This window comes from Montipora capricornis, chromosome 8 (genome assembly GCF_036669925.1).
Source record: "Montipora capricornis isolate CH-2021 chromosome 8, ASM3666992v2, whole genome shotgun sequence".
Lineage (NCBI taxonomy): Eukaryota > Metazoa > Cnidaria > Anthozoa > Scleractinia > Acroporidae > Montipora > Montipora capricornis.
Window position 1 is genome coordinate 43,664,865 of NC_090890.1, and position 20,702 is coordinate 43,685,566.

General features: G+C 40.8%; 2 protein-coding genes across 2 annotated transcripts in view; one reads left to right on the forward strand and one right to left on the reverse strand.

Annotated features, from left to right (window-relative positions):
• The window catches only part of LOC138059726 (transmembrane protein 184B-like), an 8,674-nt gene extending 7,979 nt beyond the window's left edge, over positions 1–695 (forward strand). Inside the window, exon 7 of the mRNA XM_068905332.1 lies at positions 1–695. This exon is cut by the window's left edge and continues 1,871 nt beyond it. The gene's annotated coding sequence lies outside the window, so the exon portion shown is untranslated.
• Positions 696–2,067: 1,372 nt separating this feature from the next.
• Positions 2,068–13,075, reverse strand: LOC138059725 (uncharacterized). The gene is made up of 2 exons (XM_068905330.1): positions 12,151–13,075; positions 2,068–8,156 (listed from the first exon to the last, which is right to left on the reverse strand). Exon 2 carries the CDS (start codon positions 8,130–8,132, stop codon positions 5,028–5,030), a length of 3,105 nt encoding a protein of 1,034 aa, XP_068761431.1. The 5' UTR covers positions 8,133–8,156; positions 12,151–13,075; the 3' UTR covers positions 2,068–5,027.
• Between the last annotated feature and the right edge of the window lie 7,627 nt (positions 13,076–20,702).

Genomic DNA, 20,702 nt, shown 5'->3' on the forward strand with positions numbered 1-20,702 from the left:
CTGCTTCGGCAGAGAATGACCGCTGGGTTAGGCACTGATCTGGTTAGCGTTCATAAATTTTTCTGGTGACACTATGTTTAAACTTAGTAAAACTTTTGGTAAGATCGTTTGGTACTTTATACACAAAACTAAGTGTCTCACCTTATTTTGGAGTATCCATTCTAGTCACGACCCTTATGCTGTGTAACTTCGTTCTGGATGTAGACACAAAATGTTCAAGCGCGGGAAAATACACGTGAGCAAGCAAATATTTTTAAGGTTGGTGAAAAGATTCCGCCAATCAGGAAGTGTATTATTGAACAAACCGGGAAGAGCACTTTTCAGTCGAGTGGCGTGAAACCAAAATCGGTGATTGCTTCGAGGCAAGCAGCGCGGTTTGATAGGACTGATTACAACAGCGCGGGAAATTGCGCGCGTGACAGGTTTTGGCTCGCTTCTCATTGATGTAAATAAAGCAGACGCAAAATTTTAAGATCAAGCACGGCGTGACACAGTGTAGATTTCTTACAAAACCTCCGCTTAAATTGATAAACCTAAGTTAAGTTGTAATATATTTATTCGTTCTAGCATATCGTGTTAATATTCTTTTCATGAGCATATCTTTTTTCGAAGTGTGAGTGTTAATATTAGAATTGCATAGATGGATATATTAAACATGACGAATTAGTGAGTAAAAATCTTGCGATTTAGAACGCAATTGTTATTTGAATTCTTATCTTTAAAGAAACTCTTGTTCTGTTTTCTGAGGGAAGAGTGGAAGACTATATTTTGAAAATTCTTCACTAGCTGTTTAACGTTCAACCACCTGGGTTATCCAAGCAACAAGATTTACGCCTTTTTTGAAAAAGTGTTCTCTTACCGCCTCGACTTGAACATCAGTTTCCTAGCAACACAAGCTATAAAAGTCACAAACTGTTCCCCTAGCAAACAGAACCATACACGAAAAATAACACGGACGCTAACATAAAGAAGATAGTTGACACTAAGACTCATTCGTAAAGTTTATCTGAGTTGCCTTGGGGTATGCATCCCATTTCTTGTAATCATGGCCAAAACGGTGTCAATCAACAGGAAGACCTTAGACAGCAATGACCAGAACCAGGTTGCTGACCAGCGGTTATCATTAAAACAATGGTTTGCTGGGGGTGTTCAGTCTCGCGGGCTCAGAAAACCTGGTTGTGGTCATTGTTATTTTAGGTTTTTCCAATCAACAGTGTTTCACGTGACGTCACGGAGGCCATGTTGGTTTCCCCAACTAATCCTCTGAGAATTGAGCTCTATTATCATGCGAACGTTTTCCTTTGTTTCGATGGAAAAACAAGGTTACTGACCACGTGAGTGAAAACACTCTATGGGGAATTGATCATGAAGCAACGACAACGTCACAAAGCAAGAATTAGATATACATAATCGTGCTGTACATATTGCCTTGCTCCACAAAGCAACATGAAATCACCAAATTTTAGGTTTTGATGACAACGTGGGCAGACAATGAACCATTCATTTTTCGTCGTTACTTTAAAACCGTGCATACCCATTCAGTTACAGGATAGTTCGCCCGTGAAGAAGATGGAATAATCGCGAAATAGTTATGACAGAGCTAAGTCATGTTTTCCTTGACGTTGCGACTGTTCTTGCTCAAACTTCCTACTATAAACCTCATATACTAAGTGCAATATGATTGGGCCAATAGACCATTTTCGAATTCTCACGGCTGGACTGGATCTAGCATGAAATGGAGGTTAATGCGGACAAATTAATTTATGTGTGAAAAGATTTACCCGCATTTGTCCCCATTTCATGCTAGATCCAGTCCAGCGGTGAGAATTCGAAAATTGGTTTTTCTACAGTACAACCGACCTACGTTACCTCAAGCTGCGATTTTATAACTAAAGGATAAATTGTTTTGAAAATCTCCTTGTTTTTTTTCAGTTCGTGGCTTCAATGCAAAAGCTTGTTGGTACGAACGAGAAATTGGTTAAGCAAGTGTTTATCTACCTCGGTTGCGCGTAGTATTGATTTTAAAACTCAAGTGAGGAAGTATCTGATAAATAGGGCAAATGCACGTTTGATTTGTCTATATCCTTGATTATTTACCTGTTGTAGTGTCCTTAATATTATACATTATTAATATCACTATGGTCATTATTATTATTATTATTATTATTATTATTATTATAGTATTGTTGTAAATTTTACAGAGGAAGAGCCACCTTTCAGTGGAAACACTGTAATAAAGCCATTATTATTATTATTAGTTCACTTTAAACTTGTTTAGAACCAGTTACGTTTTTTGCGCGCGCGTGTGAATGGCACAAATCTAAACCCAGTTCACTTAAAATTACTGATTTGAAACTTGTTTAGCTGTTTGGTTTCCATGGGGTACGAGAGCCATAAGGACTTGAGGACGACACTGGCTTATTGGCGGCCAGAGCCCATAGGTTGTCCAAGTAGTCAACACGGTTTACCGCAAACCATGCTTCAACCAACTCTGTCCTGTTCTCTTAAGGCCGGGACACACTAGGCGATAAGTTGCTGTGACACGTCGCGGGGACAAGTCGCCGCAACAATTCGCCTTGTGTGACACGGTTAATTTCATGAAAACCATTGTCGCTGCGGCAGAATTTTGTCGCCGCGATCAGTCGCACGAATTCAAACCAGTTTGAATTCGTGCGACTTATCGCAGCGACAAAATTAGCGAAAGCAGCGTTGTCGCATCGTTTGTACACTTCTGGCAACAAGTCGCTGCGACAAAATATAAATGAACCAATGAGAGAGCGTCATATGGTCAGCCATATTGAATTAGAAAACTAGTTCACATTCCCCTTCATACGAGATCACTGCGTGTGCACCGAACAGGCCTCGTGTCGTAGCGACTTGTTTTGCACGTAGTACACATGGAGCAACTTGTCGCAGAGACATGTCGCTGCGACTTGTCGCCTAGTGTGTCCCGGCCTTTACAGAACCTTACTTTACTCATTTGCTCAACTCCACAGATGTCTCAACACAATGCAAGCGAAATCATAGGGAGCTTAAGAACGCATTTAGGTTTCTTCAAATACACGAGGACGAGGTCAACGAGATCGTCGTGGAAAATTGCCAGCAGTCTTTTTCAAAACTTTTTCGAGATTATCCCAATTTATTCACCTGCTACAAACTAGAAGGAAGCGCGTCGCCGCAATAGGTCTTAAAAGGGACTTTAAGATTTACGACGGCAACCGTCCATTAAAACGTCACTTCAAAATAAAACTTTGCACTATCGAGAATAAGGCCCTGTCCACACGCATCCGAAATTTTCTGCATCCCCAACCTTTTCTTTCCGGATTCAAAAATATCCCCATCCACACGTATTCAAATCGAATTTTGCCCGCACGTATCAGAAATGAATTCCGGATTCACTCTAGTTTCTCAGGACTCCTCAAGGAAAGAGGTAGTTTAAGCAAGTGCGTTTTTGAAACGCGGACGGCAATCGGAAGTGAGCTGTTTTCCCTTTGAACTTGTCACAACCAAACTTACATTGCTAAGTGTCTTTTCTCCATTAGAGATGATTAGTATAAACATCTGGGAGACACCACTGTCCTGGCACGCGAAATGTTCTCTTCCGGTTGCCGTCCGCGTCTCAAAAATGCGCGAGCTTAAGCTCCCTAATATTGCCCTAGGCCATCTTGAGAATTGATTTCATGGTAAGGAACTGGGTTCGATCAAAAAAATTTCCGGATTTAGCGTCCACACGGTTCCGGATTCATAGCAGATTAAAAAATATCCACTCTGGAGAGCGTATTCAAAAAGTTCCGGATTCGCCGGCGAATTCGCCGGATCAGTGTGGACGGAAGGCGAATCCGGAAAGAAAAATTTGCGGATTAAAAAATATCCCGATACTTGTGGTCGGGGCCCAAATTAGGTACGAGCGGTTCCACAGCAAAAATATAGCATGCATATACACTCACGTGATTTCACGTCGTTGTTGTGCAGAATTCCGAAAAAATATGTGCTAAAATTTGTGACGCATTAGAAGCGCGATTACTTTTCCTCTTTTAACCAATGATAATCTTATTTTGTGACCATTTCCTTCTTTCTGCCATTACCGATTTCGTTGCCCATCACTTAGCTCCCTAGTGATGCTAGCCTGCGTAGCAGGCGGTTCAGTGGTGAATTTTTGACGCTTTTTTCCACCGGAGTTGACTCGAGTGCTTGTTTGAATGTAATGGCCGCGCGAAAACCTGGACTGAAGTCAAAAGAGCAAGCTAAGCTTCAAAAACTCATTAATAATTTATGAGCCCAATAGCCCATCCAAACATCGATGAAACGTCACGCGCATGAGCGTTATATCCTGATATAACATTCTTCGTTAGTATTCTCCTCTTACAATTTGAACCATTGTTCTGAGTCCAGAAGGGCTCGCTTTTTGTGGAATGTTTTTGAAGCCGTTCAAAAAACTCTTAGCACGTGTTATATCGGGTATAAAAACAGGAGGCGTAGCCGTAGCCGTAGGCGTGGCCGACAAAACATTGCTGTTCGTTTATTACTTGTTTTCACTCGAAAGTTAACCACGGTGGAAAGAAACTTCTACAATTCACCAAACCCGCCAGCGGCGCAGGCTATAATGATGCCAACATCAATTCTGAGCATCGAGTCTGTTACTAAATACTAAACCTTAATTATCAAAATTATAATATAAATTTATCATTACAATAACAGCCCCATAGTATGCCCAAAATGCTACTTAGGCTTGTCATGCAATCTTTTTTTGCTTGAGAGATTGCGTGACGCGCCTGAAAATGCACATGCTCACTGATACAGGACTAAATTCTTCCGAGATCGAGCCTATCCCGCGCCCTGACAAGTTTAGAAATCACCCTCTGTAATTGTTTCACGGGGAAAGCCAATTGCAAATTTCCTCGTTCGACATATGAAGTTCGGCTATATCACCGAAGACAGAATCAAATCGGAAAATCGATCCTTACTCGTGGGGTTTCCGTGAGGAAGCGAATTCCTCGTCTTACAGCGACTGCCTAATAACAACCCACTCACTGAATAAAGCATTTGTTGTTTACACCTAACTCACACTTGCGCTTTAGGTTTTTTAACTCAACATTGTTAGGGTCTAGTTTCAGACCGTAGGTGCAAATTGTCACTCCGCTTTCAAAGTCCTTGCGGTTCAAATCTGTGGTCACAGCCTTGAGAAACGCTCTCACAGCAGCTTCTTTACCGGGATAAGAGGACAAAAGAGTCACAGCCGTTAGTTCTTGAGTATCCATAGCAACAGAAAAGTCCAAGGATGCACCCTTAAAATTGTCATTAAGTAAGTGAAAGTTTGCGCGCGTGATTAGGTCGCCAACAACAGGTGTCCCGAAAGTGATAACGCTCGACATGTCATCGACAGCGTCCTGATAACGCCCAAGGCGTTCAAAACACTTGGAACGCATCCGCAAAATCTCGAGCTGTTTACCATTAGAGGCAGCTACCGCGAGAGTGAAAAATCCAAGCGCATCCTTGTTCTCGTTCAGTTTCGTGAGTTCATTAGCTCTCATCAGCGATTCTGTGACCAGACTTTCCTTTTGGTATTCGTTCAAGGTATTAAGTGCAAACTTCACAGCTTCGAAATCAAGTTGAGCCGCCCTTTGAAATTTTGCCGCAGAAAGTTCAATTTCGCCGAGCTTTACATGAACTAGTCCACTTCGGCTAAGAACCGTAACATCTTCGGGACAGAGGGATTCAGCAATGTCGAGCTCTTCGACAGCACTTCGGTAATCTTCGAAGATGATCAGACCATCGGCGTACATGCAGTGATACGACAACTTCTCCGCGTTTACTTCAACCAACAAGTGACAGAGTTTTGGAATACATTTGGAACGGAAACCACGAGACAGATAGTGAGAAAATAGTAGCTGAGCACAGTTTTCTAGGGAAGCTAGAAGAAGCTGTTTGGGACTTTCCTGGAGTGAAAAAATAAAATTCTTAAGCGCTTGGCTATTAAGAAGGAGAGCATGGAGCAAGTCTTGGTAACTAGCCTTCAGATTTTCCTTCTGAGTCAGCAGTAATCCTCTTTGACATAGGGCTTTTACAAAGTTCGGTTTCTGGTTCAAAACGAAAGTTAAATCATTGATAGCCAGGTCAATTTCTCCTTTCTGAATTCTTAAATCTGCTCGCCACGCATATGATTCACAAGCTTTGTTTGGAGAGGCGGCGATTGCCACCGAGAAATACGACTCTGCGAATGGATCCCCAGAACAGGCATTGAGCCTCTGAACACCCTCGCAGTGGGCCTCTCGTGTTAAGCGCGCGCGATCACCCGCACTTAATCTCAACATAGAGCTCATAAGCGTCTCTTCCCCAATGGTTTTAAGAAGTGCACAAATGTCTTCCAGCGCGTCAGCCATTTTGTTTCTTCTCATTTTCAACGCTGCTAAGTGAAGTGTTGCGAGGTAGTCGTCGGGGTTGTGTTTTATCAATCGAACGAGAATTGCTTGAGCTTCGTCTACTTTGCATAGCGACTGCAATATCTCCACAAACACGAGATGACACTCAAAGTCCGTGGAAAACGCTCGAGTTAAGACGTCGCCCAAATGAATGAGCGAGGTATCCACGCGAGAGTCCGCGCAACCCTGCCGTTTCTTTGAAGTCAATAGAAGGTATTCTTTCAACTGGTTCTTTAGTGTTTCCTGTCTGTATTCTGACAGCTCTGTGATCCAAGTCACGGTGGCAGCTATGGATATCTCGCTTGCACTTATCAGATCTTTTGCAGCTTTTTCCAGTTGCCCATTCATGAGCCAAACATACGCGCGACCACAAAACGCTTGCACATAGTTGGGCTGAAGATTTAGGGTTGTGGAAAAGTCAGCGAGCGCGTTGGTCATGTCAGCGGTTTTCATGTAACAAAATGCGCGCGTATAGTAAGCCTTGGAGCACGTTGGACGCATCTCGAGGACTAGGTCAAGGGTCTTGATAGCTTCAGTGTCATTATCTTTAAGTCTCAAGCACTCCGCAGCGTTGATCAAGGCATCCACATTATTCCCGTCCAAAAGGTACACAAGTCGGTATATTTGCGCAGCCCTTAGGAGGCTGTCGGCGGTGATCTTAGAATCAACTGAGCAAGTGCTGCTCAGCTTCGTTTTGAGGCGATAGTGCGTAAGTAAATCGGATGCAATTTTCTTTGAAAGTGAGGCTATGGCATCCTGTAGGTGAGAGGGTAAAGCTAGTATGGTGATGCGCGTGATGTCATCGTCAATGGATACAGCACTGAGATAATCATTGACTGCAAGTTCCGTTTGGTGAAGAGCCAAGTGACATTGAGCTCGGTGAAGAAACAGCTCCAAAGCTTCTCCTTTCCTATTCCCGGCACAGGTCAAATAATCTATTCCGTCTGACAACAGCGTGCACGCTTCTTTAAACTGATTTAGTTTGATCATGTGACTTGCGCAATCCTCAAGGGTGGCTGAATCGGTGGGATTCAATTTGACGACAATGCGATCGATCTTGACTAAGTACAATCGCTCATCCATACTATAAATGCCCGACTTTTGCGCTAGAGTGGCTATAACTTCGTAAAGCGCTTCTAATACAACAGGCATCATCTTAGTTGCAGTTTCTTTTATGCATTCTACGGCAGCTTCAAATTCCTTGTCACAAGCATCCGTTAAGTCCTTCACAGCGCTACTCTTGTCTCTTAGCAATAAATATGCCATGGCACGTTCCACAAGGAAAACAACCGTATCACCGTGGTTAGCGAAAATTCTCAAAGCGTCACAGCATGTTTTAACAGCCTCAAGATAGCATTTGTTTCTCATTTGCGTTCTGAGTTTTGTGGTCCAGGCCACGCGACTGTCCGGGCGAAGACCTGGCGATGTAACCAGGTCACAAATTTGTTCGATGGCTACGGTCACTCCAGAATTGAGCAAGAACAGTGCTGATTCCGCGCTATAACACACGCACCAGTCCTCCAGCGTACAGATTACGCTTTGCAAGTGGTTCTGCGACAAGGTGACCAGGTGATCTTTGATAAGGCCAGGTTCTAAAGCATATCCTTTACAAAACTGGATAACAGCTTCTTCCGAGCGCTGCTTTCGGAGCTCTTGATTGCCCGATGCAATGAATGACAACGCCAGTCCAATGCTGTCCGGTGGAGCAGTCATAATCTTCGGCAGAATTCTCTCATGCTGAAAATAACCAGTATGTCCGATCAAGTTGGTTTACTTTGTTGTATTAAGTTCATAAAGAGATTTTCTCAAGGTCTAATGGTGCCCCAACAGTAAGCAAACAAAACAATGGATATTTTAGGACATGTACTAAAACCCGAAACATCGAAACGAAACCACCGAAACATCCACAAATTCAGTTTCCACCATAAACTACCTCTTCGAAATGCAAATACGTGGCGATAATACAATAATTTAAAAACGCGTTAACATTCTTTCATTATAACTTTGTCGCCTTGTATTTTTGCTTGTTACCTTGGTCTTGGCACTGTTTTCAACGTCGTTTTTACGCATTTTCAGGAATCTGATCTGAAAGCCTTCGGTGACGTTTACGTCTACATATTCCAGCACTCGGCAAAGTCCCTTTTTGACTTATGGCTGTTTCTGCTAAGGTGACCTCATACACCACAAACGTTTTTAGAAACATCACCGCCAAGCCGGAGAGAACTGGAGAGAACATGACAGCCACAACACCAGGGACTTCATCCCCTACTCTTATCGAACAGTGTGTGGGTTCTTTAACGTACCACAGGGAACTTATGAACATACTGAAAGATATTTGTGAGACGGGGTCTACGGTTTGTAGTCCTTATCCAAGAAGACTTGAAAGTTTAACTGTTTGCAGATGAAATTACAAAGACAGCACTTTCTCATCAGTAATTCTAAGATCCTGAGTATTGATCAGGCCGGGGTTTGAACCCGCGACCTCCCGCGTCACAGCCCGTTGCTGATCTGAGCCATCGGTGCGCGAAAGCGCTGTTACGTTTGGTCTTTGTGTGTTTATAGGCAGACACTTCACATGCGTGACATTAAAATAATTTTTTGGTTTCACTCTTTGTATGAGCTGATGGAATCTGCAAGGATTGTAAATACAGAACAACTGAAACACGAAGCGACAATCAACCCGGAAGTCGAGTCTCGGTGGTGTTTAATATGAGTCTATTTCGATGTTCAGCATTTCGACGTTCCAGCGTTTCGATGGTTTCGGCGGTTCCGGTGGTTTCGTTTCGGCGTTTCGGGCTTTTTTTTTGTATTTAGGCGGGCGTTTCGGGGTTTAGTACATGCCTATTTTGGCAGTGGCTATTCGTAGGCTGGGACCCGTACACCGACCTATATTAGGGAGCTTTAGCAAAGACAACGGCGACGGCAACGAGAACGTCACAAATTTGCATATTTAGAGGGCAAAAACAAAAGCTTTGCGCGCTCTGCACGTGCATTTTTCATTTTTGTCCATTTCTTTGCCGTCGTCAGCAAAACAACAACGTGAAATTGCCAAATTTGAGGTTTTATGGAGAACGTCGGCACTGGGAGATAAATTTTCATTATATCCCCAAAATTAAGCGCCACTCATAACGGTTTCATTCCAGAGGGACTGCCACACCTTTGTCTCATTAAAAAGCTTGGAGTAGTCGCGAAGTGATTGCAATAACACGAATTTATGTTTTGAGATGAGGTTCTCGTTACTGTTCCCGTCGTTGTTGCTAAAGCTCCCCATTTGCTATCCAAACGGCAATTTTCTTAGAATGATTAGAGGTTCTAACCCTAACCTTGAAGGACATAGTCACGCAGTAATTGAAAGGTAACCCTTTTAAAATGAGTGCTTAGACTTGAATGCGAGAAACACAAGGCAGGTCACTGAGATGGCCGGTCACATTCGAATGAAGGAGGTATTTCGTGGAATTAAACGGGCGTCAATGCGGTTGTTTGATTTCTGAACTGCATATAAAAGAATTAAAGACGAGGTAAGACTTTCCGAGTGTTAATGAACATGTAATAATCATTCTAATCAATTCTAAGAAGACTCCTGTATGAATAGGTTGGTGTACGGGTCCCATACGAATAGCCACTTTGAAGAAGTACTGTCTAAGCCCGCGTGTTCCAGATAGTACAGTTTACTGTCTGAAAAAGTCAGTGTGAGCCTAACAAGTAATTCAAAAGTAAAAAAAACCCCTTATCCATAAGGCCAGCCCACTTTCATTTCAAACGTTTTCTCTACAAATTGCTAGTTTAAATCAGATAGGATTCCATAACTTATCTTTGTTCAGTTATCTCCTGCACCGTCTTTCACACAAAATATCTGTTTGTATTTGGAGGTTATGCATTGTTACTAGGATGACAACTTGTCAGACAATTGTAAACATTGGGAAAGAGACCAAAACGACTGATAATAATAACAATAATAATAATAATAATAATAATAATAATAATAATTTATTGAAAATCAGTCAACTAATACAGAAATTATTAAAGACTTAAAAATATTCTGTTCCAATTATAAAAAGGGTTCAACTTCATTGTTCATTTACATTAAAAACAAAAGTCAAAATTATATTACGATTATACATGTGATTTTAAAAGACTACTAAGCGGCTTCACTGTAATAATAATCCTGAGTACTACCAAAATACCAATTATTTTAAACCAAGAAAAAAAGGCACACCGATACTTTTCCTATACTCTACCGTTCAAAATTCTTGCAATTGCACCAAATCACTATTTAAACTTGGTGACGAAAACTTCATTTCCTTGCAATAAACAACTCAATTTCTTGAAGTTGTTACATATACTGATTCACAACAAAAGTTTAAAGAAGCTAAAACAATAAAAAAAACCCTGAAGAAACTGAGTCATTGACGATATTGAAATGGGGAAAAAGGTCATTGCTATCCTGAAATTTGATAATTCAAATGGCAGCCTCAAGTATGGGTTTCGTGTCATGATGTAAGTATTTTAAAAATTTAGCCTGCAATACAAGAAGACAGAAAACGCCGCTCGGCCAAATAATTAGAAAATGTTAAGATATTTGAGCTTTTCTGGGTTGAAACACCTTGTTTTTCTTTCACTGTTAAGTCCTGGTTACAATCGCTTTAGAAGTCTGAATGGGGTTCAATGCTAAGCGTGTTGACAGTTTGTCGCCATGTTACGCTTGTGATAACTTTAAATATGTCTAGACCCGGCTTTCTTCACGTTAAATAGGATCAGTGACTGGATTCTCGGCACGCTTTAAAACGAGGGATAGAGAATTAGAGATTACAGCCTCGTAATGATACAGGAGGATTAGCAAAATTCCTGAACAAAGAAATAGACACGAGGGCCTCACAGGGACGAAAATAAAGTTCGACAGCATTCGAAGCAATTTTCGACACGCAAGGTAACCACCAAACCCTGTAAAAAGCGAAAAACAGAACTCCAACGTTTTTCCTGATCAAAAATGCTGTAATTTTGGGTGGTCCTCAAAAACATCTGATGGAAAATTCATCATCATCATGAGCAAATCAGGACCTTAAGGCAAATGCGCGGATGTGGTCAATTTATATCTCGGACAATAGAAATCGTTGCGACCTTTGCAGCCTTTCACCGGAAGTGCACGAATTAAGTCGTACATTCAGTAAAAAACCGAGTCTACAATTTATTCGCACACACCCTGAAGCTAGAACGCTACTGTACTTTTGTGGTGCTTATAAGAACACTCAGCGTTTCTTTCGCTCATTTGAAACAAAGAATTGACAGGAATTAGGGTAGGAACCAAAAAATAGGGTTGAACAAACTTTCAATAAGAACACTCCGAGACAAAATAAGTCAAATCGTCGACGGTTGACAGTTTACCTGTATCTACATTATACATCGAAAGTACTTTATAAGAATAGCCTGTGTTCGAGAACATAAACAATGACAAGAGCATGTGGTCAGTTTTCCGGAGTGATCGAGGGTTTCACATTTTTCCACCTTCTTAGATCGGCACATACTAATAAATAAAACAATTTGTAATGTCAGATCAGTACGCCCTTAAAGGTTTTTATTTGGGGCAACAATTGTGAATAATATCATATCTAAACGGTAAACAGGCCATTAACAGGTAAAATATAGTTGTATTGCTGAGATAGCTTAAAGATTCTTAGTTAGATAAACACAAACATAAAATAATCAAATGATCAGTTTGGTGTAAGTGACTCACCGGCTGATAAAATTAACACAGTTCTTCGAACGCGGGAAAAATGCGGGCTTTTCCAGTGCCAATACACCAGGCAGTAGCAGATGATGTAGGGGAGAAAGAGATATAAAAGTGGTCTTGGTTTGGTTAACAGATGTCAAAACAAACTAAGCTGTTTTGGCTGCCACAGCACTGCGATCTCAGAGACGTCGCTCAGGAAGAATCAACTCAAAAACTAGCCGATGTACTGTGGGTCCGTCCAGTGTAAGCACTCACCGTTCGGTTGACAGTTGAAAAGACAATCAACAATTGTTTGAATAGGTTTTCTATTGGTCAATCAAAGCTGACAAGGCGTGGGAACGGAGCCTTTTAATTGGCTATCGCAGCTTGATGAGCTGACGAACGAACTTCGCGGGAAATCCACTCAATTTGGCATTTCCGTTGTAAAATCTCCAGAAAGCTTGCTGATCTACACGCGACAGCGTGTGACTGAACGAGTGCAAGTGGGATGTACCGTATTTTGACTTGTTTTAAGCACTCAATGCAGAATCGCTGAGCACATCGATTTTCGGTGATAATTGTGTGTTTACAAATTTGCAGGCCCTTGGGACACTTCTGTCGCCCCTCTTCACAACTTGGCAGAGCACACTCAATTTGGCAAGGCAAACATTGTTCCATTAGCTAGCGTTCGCCTACAGGAGCTGCTTCGAGAATAATCTGCAAATTAAGGTCCTCTTGTTTCCAAGAATATTTCCCAGTACTTAACTGCAAGCCGGAAAGGATTTTACTTTCTCGAAAAGAAACACTTTGGTGACCAAGGAAATGAAAGTAGGATTGACATATCCTAGGAAAACAAAAAGGGACAAATAGACGCTAGGAATTCCGAAGAGCCATTTAAGCGATTAATATTTTAGTAGGTGACACGCAATAGAGAACACTTACATTTGGATATAAGGTTGTTTTGTATACAACACAAAATTGTATGATAATGGTAATTCAATTTGAAAGAACTGGGTTCTGCTCAAATCCATAAAAGCGGCGACTGGCGATGTTTTATCAATTGCCTGACCCAATAGAAGAAGGCGGACAAAGGCATTGTTCACGTACCGGAAATGGTTTTATAACACCTTTTGTTTTCGATGAAGTTTTAAGACGATTTTTTTAAAACTATTATGTTTATCTGCCCCCAAATAGAAGCCTTTGATCTGAAAATCTCCCAGAAGTTATCCAATTTATAGATATTAATTTAATAACCTTCCTTTTGCCTTGTGTCTTTTGTAAGAGAAAACGAGTTTTAAGCAGTTGTCAGAAAACAGGAAAAAAACCCTTTTTTTTTCGGTATGATCATTCCGGGAGAAGATATGTTATCACGGTTTATTTATATACCTTATTGTTTTCTGGCAGTGACGTTTATATGTGTCACGCAAGCGTTGCAAGCCATGTCACGAAATAACACAAAGATTACCTGGCGAAGGCCAAGTTTGGGAAGAACCAGGAGCGCATGAGTAATGAACAAAATCGCCACATCGTTGTGTTTCCATAGCAACTTCCATATTGCACTCCTTTACTTTTTTTTGCACTCTATAAGCTATTTATGCATTAGTCATTCACCAATCAGAAACATGATATTTTGTTGAGTATATAATAAAGTATATTAAACCTCTCCTGGCCATCTACTTTTTCAGGGTTTTCTCTCTAGATACCTACCACAGCCAAATCCCCATAGTTAACCATTTATTACTGTCACGCAGTTAAGTGTGCGGGACACAGGGTGCTCATCAGGCAGGGAAATGGCTTTTGTCAATTCGAAGTGCCTAAATGGCCGGAAGGCGGTCAAGATTACAAAATACAGAATAACCGTCATGGTTTAGGCACCTATTTAAAATAGCGCCTGATAAACAGCGTTGTTTTGACATTGTATTTACAGCAGAACTTAAGTCTAAGCAACGATTTCAAATTAAAAGCCCGATAAAAGCTGATAAGCAGTGGTAAGCACCTTTATCAGTGTGTCGCTTGTCTAGTGGTAATTTCCTACCACACGGGAAGTTCGTGGCGGCTATTTCCATTTAAAAATTATCTGCCTGGCGGTCATTTTAATGACTTAAAAGTGTTCAAAACCTTGACCGGCTGCCGGTCATTACGGACCAACCCGGAGGGGAAGGTGGGGGGGGAACTCGCATATAAAAGAGGTGGGGAGATGCTCGTCGTTTTAGCCCAGGTGATGTTACTCTGGGGAAAAGTTTCTTTCAAATGCCTTCTTATGCACGTGCTTAGGCTTAGCTACATAAATTCCCGAAAAATTGCCTAAAAGTTATTTCTGGAATTTCCCGAACAAAAGCCCAAAATCCTTTTAGAAATGTCTAAAATTCTCCAAAAACTCTCTAAAATTCCCGAAAATTCTTATAAATTTCGTTTCTTATAGGGCAAAGTCTGCCATATTTGCTATCAAGCAAAGATCCAGATTCCGAAACTACGGTGAGAAAACGCTGCTTAGATGCACTGTAGGACCCCTTTTGGTGAATAACCACTGATAAGGAATGGATATGAACGGACCGATCCCTCTCCTGGTAGGTTGGAATACAAAAAGACACGTTTTGTCAACGTTTTTTTCCTGTGAAAAGTTTCCAACATGTCAGGTGAAAGTTCAAATTGCTCTAAAATTCTCGAAATTGTCAAAAAAAAAAATTAAATTCCCGAAAGTTTCTAAAATTCTTTTTGATGTCTAAAATTCCCCCAAAAAATCCGGAATTATGTAGTTAAGCCTACACGTGCTTATGTATGAATTCAAAAAAGGAAAATTCCCTTGGGAAAATCACTTGGTCTGGAACGGGAAAACAAATCAAAACGTACAAGCTGAAGAGGTCCATTTCGGTTTTTGGTCTCATCGTAGGAGCCCATATATAGCCGTAAAGGTCTCGTTTAGGGTTTCAAATAAAAATAATAAAGAAATATTTGTTAAATATGATTTAAGTATGGTCTCTTTTAGGGGTCAAACACTCCTGGGAGAAGCCCAGATTGGTCTCCTTTAGGGGTTTAATTCCAAATTCCCGACGAACATCCCCACTCCTTCTTATGCGAATTCCACCCCTCCCCCCCGGAAAACCAAGTGTGTTTTGTTCGATACTACAATCTTGGACAGAATAAAATGGAACAGAAATGCCCCCTTCCCCCTTAATCAAGGATGAAGCCACGTGAAGGCAAAAAACGCGCCATTTTCCCATAATTGATTTTGGGGGGAGGGGTGGTCTCAATGTTCCATTTAATCTGTCCAAGATTGTAGACGCCGACTATGATTCCTGTTTAAAGATCGAGCGTGTCTGTTGTCGGAGGGTCTCGGAAAGTTACCGAAGGACAGACTCCGGCTCAAGGGAAAATATCAAAAGAGTCTTTTGAATCTCAAGGATTCATGCCTGTGAACTCCGCCTTCCCTTAGGGAAGTGGAAGTAGCCCCTTTTCTCGATTTTTTCCCAAGTAAAGGGCCAACTCCCTCATTTCGAACTGCTCGTTTTCATGAACTCCTTACAGCGGTATTCTAACTCGGGAACTCTTGAGCATAAGTCACTTAAACAGTACAAACAACGAGAGCACAAACCGTAACGAACACTACGATTACTGTAAAAACGTTAGAAGACATTGAGAAGATAAATCGGCTAAAAAGTCGTCGGAGGTGCAGGCTAGGTAGGTTTGGGCTACCTTAAGTCTCTTGCTTGGTGAGGGTTAATTTTAGCAGATTTCCTGTCGGTCAGCTGCAGCTTTTGAGATCATCAGCAAGCTGCCTTTTTCCTTCTGCCGTTTCACGAAAACGGTATATTCAGTCTAACAACGTTCAAGCAAACGTAGACGATCGTGTACATTAATGCAACGTTGTACGAAGGATGATCAAATTGATCGCCATAATTGCGTTCGACTAGCAGAACGCAATTCCTAATCTTGGGTGTCCTGTGCATAGAGTGAGCTTTGGCAAGGTTTCGTTTTTTTCGTTCGTCTGCTTTTTGATTACGTCATACGTGCATTGATACCTCATATCTGCAATTGACGATGGCATTCCTCGTGATACGCTGATTTACTTAGTAATAATCTTTCAGACAAGTTCAACAAAATCCAGATTTCATCACCTCTTTCCTGCAAACTTTTCATTTTTTAGTCACATTCCACAGGCCTCACCGTACCGGTACTAATACTTTCGATAGACGTTCTTTTCATAAATCTGCATAAATGTATCGTCCTCATGGCATCTCGGCTCGCCTAGAGATTAGTTCTCCCAACGAACTTACTTCATAATCTATGATTACTCCTAGATTTATGTCTCTAAAGCAGATGAATGGTCAGGATTCCGATAAATATGAGCATAGTTTGTATTCTAATTGAAAAAAAGGCATTGTGATGCATATGGAATTGCCATAACGTATATCCCGATGACCTCCCATCCAGATGTCCCCACCCAGGCGGGGATCATCTTCACTCCTGTCACATTCCGTAAGTCACAGTACTCCCGCTGTCTCGAGAAATGAGCCAGCGCTGCCCCCTGAAATCTCCGCGAGCCATTGTTAATCTCCACCGATCAGAAACTCGCCTGCACGAATCGAGCAGGCATAAATTATATTTTTTGGTTCAATTTGTGGCTGCGAAGGTATTCTTTGACCCGGTCTGTTCGAGCTTTACAGTGCTTTTAAGGTGGGAAACATCCAAGAATTCGACAACGGAAAGTATTCGAGAAGCTGGAGAATGGTAATGCGTCGTTTTATACCGCCTGAGGATGGAAACTTTTACAAATTTTCCAGTTGGCACCAAGGGTAAAAAACGGCTTTCAAATCTATTGCTATTGCAAAATTCTCCTCCGATTTCGCTAATGTAAGACCAAGTAAAATTCCTCAAAATCAATTGAAATTACTGCAGAGAACGAGGGGGCCAATGAGCTCGACTCTAGAGGGGCATCCCACGTGAATGCCTCGAACGTTTGCGAGCGAAGACAATTATTTGATGTTTCCCGGATAGTCTACATATAGTGCTGTCAATCAAAATTAACTTGTACTTCCGGCGAAAAGTATTTTACCAATATAAAACAAAAAAAGCAAGGTGACACAAACACCAACCCGGTGTGGCCCGGTGTGGGGAGAACGGCTGTGCTGTTCCCAACCCAAGTCAACTTACCACATTTGTTGTGTGGAGCTGCCATTTAAAGTTAGTCCATGCCTCGTCATTGTATTTTAGTTTAGAAAGGCGGTGTTTTTGCTAACATACGCCTGACGCTCCTATCAAACCAAGGATTTGAGTTAAAAGACTTCATAATCTTCATTGGAAAGTGCTTTTTTTGCATTCCTCATCATCATTTCTTTAAAAGCAACCCACGTTTGTTCGACCGACGTCATGTTTCAGGGGCACCCAACGAGAATATGGTTCAAAACCACTTAAACATAGCATTGTTAAACGTATTTTGGTATTTAAACGGTAGATATAGGCATATTCTTATCCCCTAAAAATTTTTTATCTGTTCGGATTTCCTAGCTGAAAGTGTAAGTGATACGAAAATTATAAGGATCAAAACTTACCTTTTCGAAAATTTCAGCCAGAAAAAAGGCTCCCGAAAATTCTAGGTGACCTTTTTAGGGTAAAAATCCGTTAAAAATGGGCAATTATTCCATTTTTCAGATGTTCGAAAATCCTAGGACAGGCAGGCAAGCAAGACATTTTAGAACAAATGTTCCGAAAATTCTAGATCTCAAATCGTCTTCCGAACAGATATTTTTCAAAAATTGACGTTGGGTGCCCCTGATGTTTATGATAATGGCGGAGGGGAAATTCTCACATTTATTTGCAAGAGCATGAAGAAAGTTCTCAAAGTTTCAACGCTTAAAAGCAAACACTTGCCGTGGCTTGGACTTATTTATATAAGCTTTATGAAGTAGTTTAGTAGTTACCATGTCATGATCACTAAGATCAGGTATCATATCAACAATTTGAGTGAGCGAGGGCTTTGATGTAAATAAATGGTTTTCGTTATAGGATACGTTTCAGCCGAACATGCACTTAGGGCTTTATTTACTTTTGCTGGTTATTCAAAATTCGAGTCAAAAGATGGGAAGTGACTTTTGAATAACTGAGCATTATAAAAGAAAATCATTACTTTAAAGACACAAGATTCAACGAACAGGCCGGTGACAAGGGACGTACCTACCTCCCTGACTGATAGGGACGCAAAATGTCCCCTTTTCTGTCTAGTTGAAAACTGTCATCCTTTTATGGTAAAAGCCTTTCCTGTAGGTCTTATCATTTGAAAGAAAATATATATTAGTCATTTCCTGTTTTCTTACCTTTTAGGCACTTGTATGTCATTTTTTATCAAATTTGACTGTCATTTTGTATTTCCGGAATAACGCTCTAATTTACACACAAATAAAGTTCCTCAAAGAAAATCTCAAGTTTACCTGAAGAAAGCTGTGTTGGCAAGCTTAATTAATGACATTAAATAATTATAGAACAGAACAAAGAGGCTGTATATGAAAGACATACATATACAAGACGCCAATTTGGCGTTCACGTGGGATGCACTGATCAAAGCAAGCAACAGACAAACGGCTGTAGATAAAATTTTGTCACAAAATTCCTTGGAACAGTATACACGAATATGCAGACCTGAAACTTTCGAAGCTCACTCTCCCCTCACAATGTCGTTTGCACGCAAGTTTTTGATCCCATTTGGCAAAACAACATGATCAAATTTAGCAAATGAACTCAGTTGATAAACCCACCTAGTAAAAGAGCATAGCAGTCTATCAAGACGGGGCCGGGGGGTCTGAAAAACCAGACCGGGGGGGCATTAAGTAAAAATAATGCCAAGATAGGGGTTGCTCAAAATAAAAATACTCTTATTATATGGGGGCCCTATCTTTCATTTTATGTCATGAGCCTTTATAAAAACAATTCCACATGCATTGTAGAACAGGAAATGTACTTTCAATGCTCGTGTTCTTAGAAAATGTGAAGTTTATATAATATGTTACCAGATTTTTTAGTCCTTGGAAAAGAATTGATTTGTGTCATCAAATTTGTTCAATCCAGGTATCAATTACAAGGCCAAATTCAACTGAAAACATAATTTGAGGCAACATCTATGACTGTCCCAAACAGACCATTTGTACTTAGATACTGTCGAATAAGACAGTTGTAAGTTCATTTACCCTCAGGTGCAAAAGACCCAGACAATCTCCTGGGTTTTCCTGGCGAAACAATTTGCCCTGCAAAGTTCGCGCTAGCGTGCCTTCTTTGTCTTTGAAGTAAACAAATGTAGGGTTTCACAATCAACAGATACCAGTTGGGGCATACCAAATATGTCCGGAGGGAGGGCCCCTCCCAGGGAACGGAATATGAGACATGCTCTTTTTCTTCTGTTTCCACAAGCTGAAAGCTTCCTCTTTTTCCATTTTTTTTATGCATTACAGTATGTAATGTACAGTCTTTACAAAGGCAGAGCTTCCTCCTTAGTTATTTTAAGACCCTAAGTGTTGGTACGACGATCTCCCGCACTAAGGACGGTCCGATGCTGTTGTCTCCCTTTCTATCGTACTAGAGCAGAGAAGTCTCCCTTGTGCTGTTATTACATGTAAGTTTTCATTATCAAAATAAACAACTTTTGCCGTTTTCTTCTTCTTTTGTGTCATCTTCTGTTATTATGCCAAGCAAGCTCAGGTGGGTGGTCAGGTTTAAAAAAAGAACAAGAGAATTTCCTGGGTATAAGTATTGTTTGTCTTGAAAGTAAGGTAAAAAAAAAAGTATTTTTTATAAAATGCTAAAAAAGGGGCTTAAAACTGATCTAAAATTAAAAAGGTTTCCCAAATTTTCGAACCGTATCTCTGGTTCTTCTTCGCGGGACAATGAATCTAAAATTCAAAAATCACTGCTTCTTATTTTGACTCCCAAGAGATCTTAACAGCGGCACATATGCCCTTGGGAACTCCATTCTTTCATTCACAGAGTTCTTATCGATGTTTGAGTGTAAAGACTCCAGAAAAATTCTGCGCTTGTAATTAGTTTCATTCCTTTCAAGTATGCTAAACGACGGTTATTTTTCATTATTTATCTGCGTTGATGTCGCTGTCGGAATGGACTTTATTCGTATTCTCGGTATTGGACTGGAAGTAGCTTGCAATGGAGGCTAATACGGGGGAATATATTAAAAAGTATCCGCATTTGTATAGGCTCGATAGGCCTTATCACGGTTTTCGACGCCATCTTGACGGGTAGGCAAAGCGGTCAGAAATTACAGTGGTTGTATGGGAATCCGATGGCAAATAACTTCTTCCAAAATTGAATTTTTTACAATTTCTGAATCGCAACGTTAAAATACTATGTAGAAGATTGTATTCACCAAGTTTGAAGGATGTAGCTTGGCTAGAAGACGCTCAGTTAATTTTTTGAATTTTCCACACATTTGTCTGTAAATTTGGCTGGGTAGACAAACGTCTAGACGCAGTTCGCGGGAAAAAAATTTTAAGACTAATGTAGGGAAAATTAAAAAAAATAGCCCAGCGACTTATAGGAAAGCTACATCTTTCAAACTTGGTGAATACAATCTTCTA